Source organism: Aegilops tauschii, chromosome 6 (assembly GCF_002575655.3).
Source record: "Aegilops tauschii subsp. strangulata cultivar AL8/78 chromosome 6, Aet v6.0, whole genome shotgun sequence".
Taxonomy (NCBI): domain Eukaryota; kingdom Viridiplantae; phylum Streptophyta; class Magnoliopsida; order Poales; family Poaceae; genus Aegilops; species Aegilops tauschii.
In genome coordinates, this window is record NC_053040.3 from 49848337 (window position 1) to 49852467 (window position 4131).

General features: G+C 46.7%; 1 protein-coding gene across 1 annotated transcript; it reads right to left on the minus strand.

The window, feature by feature from the left end:
* Positions 1-314: 314 nt before the first annotated feature.
* On the minus strand, positions 315-2480 carry LOC120966813 (protein FAR-RED IMPAIRED RESPONSE 1-like). The gene is made up of 5 exons (XM_040393364.1): positions 2460-2480; positions 2096-2161; positions 1920-2012; positions 1453-1838; positions 315-1224 (listed from the first exon to the last, which is right to left on the minus strand). The coding sequence occupies exons 1-5, from the start codon at positions 2478-2480 to the stop codon at positions 315-317; spliced, it is 1476 nt and encodes a 491-aa protein (XP_040249298.1).
* Between the last annotated feature and the right edge of the window lie 1651 nt (positions 2481-4131).

Here is a 4131-nt window from a genome sequence, read left to right on the forward strand (position 1 = left end):
CATGCGAAGAGATCGCTAGTGCGTTTCACGGGCAGTCCACCTCTAGCATTCTTGGTGAATATTGGCAGCACTAAGCACTTAGGTAAGTCCTTCACGTTCAACTTGGCCAAAACATAATGAACATGCTTGCATGGAAGACCTTTACGTTTCATACTATCACAACTGCACTTCACTGTTTCTTCTGAATTACTGGGTGCATAGTCCACTTTGAATCTCAGTTGCCTGTTATTTTTCCATGCCACTATGAATCTCCTACTGATGGCTCCACTGAGTCTATCTATGATCTCAAGATCCGCTGCCTTCTTCATTTCTTTCTACAAGAGGTAAAAGTTCACCGCAGTGAAGTGACGGGCAGCGGCTTTTTCAATGCATTTGAAGTCGTCGAGTACTGGTACAGGGAGTGTCTGTGTGGACATGCAGTCGTGGTATGACTCGTTCTCATGGAGCCGAACAATGCAGTTCTCATAATGCACAACCATATCAACAATTGTCATGCCAGAGTCAAGTTGCATATGAAGGCAAGAGTTCAGAGTCTCGCTCCTCTGGTTACTCCTCATACCAAGAAATAACCCACCGGTGAGATATGACGCAGCCCAAAGCCTTTTCTTCCTGTTCATCCTACGCAACCATGTTTCAGTTTTCTCCGACTCCCATTTAGCTCTAAAAGCTGCCCAGCTTGCCTCAAACTCATCATGTGTAGTAGCGTAGTAAATAAGAGACCTGAACTCCTTAAGGGACTTGTGGTGAAGGTGTTTCTGCATGTTTTTCTTTATATGCCACGAACAAAGTCGATGCCACACGTCAGTAAGGACCTTCCTGACGGCCCTTATCATGGCCGCGTCTCCGTCAGTAATTACAAACCTCAGCTTCTTCTGACAATGAGCTCTCAAGAAGGTCTGCAACACCGTAACATATGTATCCTCCGTATCATCTGACACAACAGCACAACCGAACACAGTGGTGCAACGATGATTGTTTAGACCAACAAAATGTATGAATGGCATTCCGTACCTATTCATCTTGTAAGTGCTATTGAAGACGACTACATCGCCAAAGTCAAGGTAATCCCGACGTGACTGAGAATCACACCAGAACATGTTCTTCAGGTTGCCTTCTGCGTCAACAGTGTGCTCAAAGAAAAAGTCTGGATCCCTTGCCTTTCTCGTCATCATGATACCAATCACAGTGTCTGCATCACCCTTTGCAAGCAACTTCATTTTCTCCCTATAACACATGTTATAAAGCTTCCTCCTTCCGAAACCAGCCCGTGCATATGATCCATACCTACTAACGAAGTTGTCATAAATCAAATGTTTTCTGAGCCCAGCACCTGCCATTGCTAAGATCTCGAGTTTCTGGTATTCCTTTATCTAATTATGAGACCGAAGATATATAACTTCATCCGGTCTAGCAAGAGTGTGACTATTATCATCGCTGAAACTGCTGACATACCAAATGGAGCGCTCTCTATCAAGCTTCCCAGTTAGATGGGCCTCGCAACAGCACCGAGTCTCCGCTCTCAGCCTGCGCTTCTTCCCTTCCATGGTACAAAACTTGGCCTGTTGTTTCCCAGCCCTTGAACAGAGAAACCTCCTCAAGCGCCTACGTGCGTCGATACCCTTTGCATATTTCAAGTTGTCCTTCCTAATGCTGAAGCCACGCTTTTTCGCATAGACGTTATAGAAATCATATGCCTCCTCGTCTGTCCTGAACGTCGTGGACATCACCGTCCAATGCCTGTCCAGTGACTCTTGCTGGTATTCATCGTACCCAGTGTCAAAATTGCACTCATCACCATCGGCATCATCATCGTTTTCGCACGCGCCACCAGCCTCTCCCTGAAAAAAATACAAACAACCTTATATGTCAGTAAGTAGTTTTATAAGGACTATCATATGTATTCAGTTTGCACTACTTACTTTGCTCGAGCTGTCATTATAAGATGCATCGATATCGTTTTGGTCATTGGCATCATCGAAAAAATTCCACTCATAGTACCCTTCCACTTCCATCTGCGCAAATTTTAAATATGATACGTAAGATTTGATGCGTTTTTCATGTCACTTTAAAATAACCTGCATACTTCTAAACCTACATGGCTTCCGCTTTCAGCATATGAATCATCTAGATCCATATCCTCATTGTCATCATCCCCTCCTACCTGTGCAAAGTCAAACATGTTATTGTCATCGCGGATGCTTGTATTTAATATGCTTGACAACATGCAGACCACTTACATTACCACTGTAAGACTCATCCAAACTCATATAATTTCGCCATCATGTTCGTCTTCCTCCAGTGACAATGATCCGTCCTCGCTACCGCCATCATCACCGTCATATCCTATTTCAGCCTCCATCTATACACGTTCATATATAATCAAAGATTCATTCAAACATCACGTAATATGTTCGCAATTAAAATCCGTTTTTAAAACACTATGCCAGCGGCTCGCGTACCTCGTTGCCTTCGTCAGACATGACAATAGTGTTGGGATTCGCCGGATGCTCGAGGGCGAACAGCAGCTGACGGCGGCGGAGGCGTCTGCCCGACCGACGCGGTTGTCGGCCTCTAGTCACGCACAACGCGGCGCCGGGGCACCCACGTAGGCGGTTGTCGGCTTCTAGTAGCGCACAACGCGTAGGTTTTTTTTTCCGTCGGCCAGGTATTGCCGGAGATGGCGGCGGCGGCGGCGCGAGAGGCGGCAGCTGAGGCGACGTCAAGATAGGGTTCGCCCTATCGTTTTTTTTAATCACTCGAACCACACGGGCGTATGCAGCGGGGCGGGCGTACACCGGGCGTGGGCGCGGACGGGTGGGCGTACAGGACAGTGCCGTACGGCGACGCGGGCGCGCGTACAGCGGGCGGGTATTTTAATACGCCATGTGAAATGACCGCCCTACCCCTTATACGTTTTTTTTGGGGGGGGGGGGGGGGGGGGGTGTGTTGTACCGAAGCGCACCTCAACTACATGTACGACGCCTGCTGTGCCTGCTGTACGATCAGACTATGATGAGTGATCCGATGGTGCCCTACAATTTGCTCCAATGCTTGAATGGTTTGATCAGTAGTATGGGGCGGCGAAAATAGGATGGAAAACATCGTATTTATAGCATCATTCGGTTTGACCGCTGAGATTGGTTTACTCTGCAGGTATCAAGAGTTGCATTCTGGTGGTGTCTCAGAAGTAGAAATTTCTTGTTGAGTGCAGGTGTTCTTCTATTTTCGTATGCTCCGCGCCGAAATGGACCTTCTATGTAGGGTGCACTGGAGAACTGTGAAGTCAACTAGTAGGATTTAATCGCTTAATTCACGAACTACTGTGTCCATCATCTAATTTGTGTAAACAATTAGCCAACTCGCATGAAGACACCGTGGTTTGCTTCAGTTATTTGGTACTTTGTGGTTCGTTTGCTCCATGCTTGCACGTTGTGGCCACTAGCCCACATGTCAATGATCTTGCTTGTAGTTTTTGTGTGCGCGTGTTAAGCTCTCTGATCACTGTTATCCGTTTTACATAAAAAAAACAGCGAGAAGATTCGTGTATGCATTTGTTTTGAACTCTTGTCTATTGCTGGTTGACGAATGTCGAGTGACTTGCAACTGCCTGCTTGGTGCATAGCTGGGGACTTTTGCTCTGCTGGACCTGAAACTCATTCCTTTTTCTTTATTTTTGAGATTTCTGCTCTTTTCCTTGCTTCCTCCACCAAGGTCTTGGTTAATTCGGCGCTTACCGATCAGATTCTGCATCGCAAGGGACTTAGACAAGGGGACCCCCTATCCCCCATTTTTTTGTCTTGGTGGTTGATTGTCTTGGTAGATTGATGGATACAGCACAAGCTGATGGTGTCCTAGCCCCTCTTGGTACACAGACTGTTAGACACCGGGCTTCCATTTATGCCGAGGATGTGATTATCTTCAGCAAACCGCTACTCTCTGAGATTAACGCCGTCTCTCAAATTCTGAACCTCTTTGGCAATGCCACTAGTCTGAAGACTAATATGGTAAAGAGCAAAATCATTCTCATCCAGTGTGATCACACCGACCTCTCGGACATTCAGACTGCCCTGGGATGTCACCCTCGTATTTACCTTGGGATGCCGCTGTCTGAGAGGAGGCTCAAATGGCAAG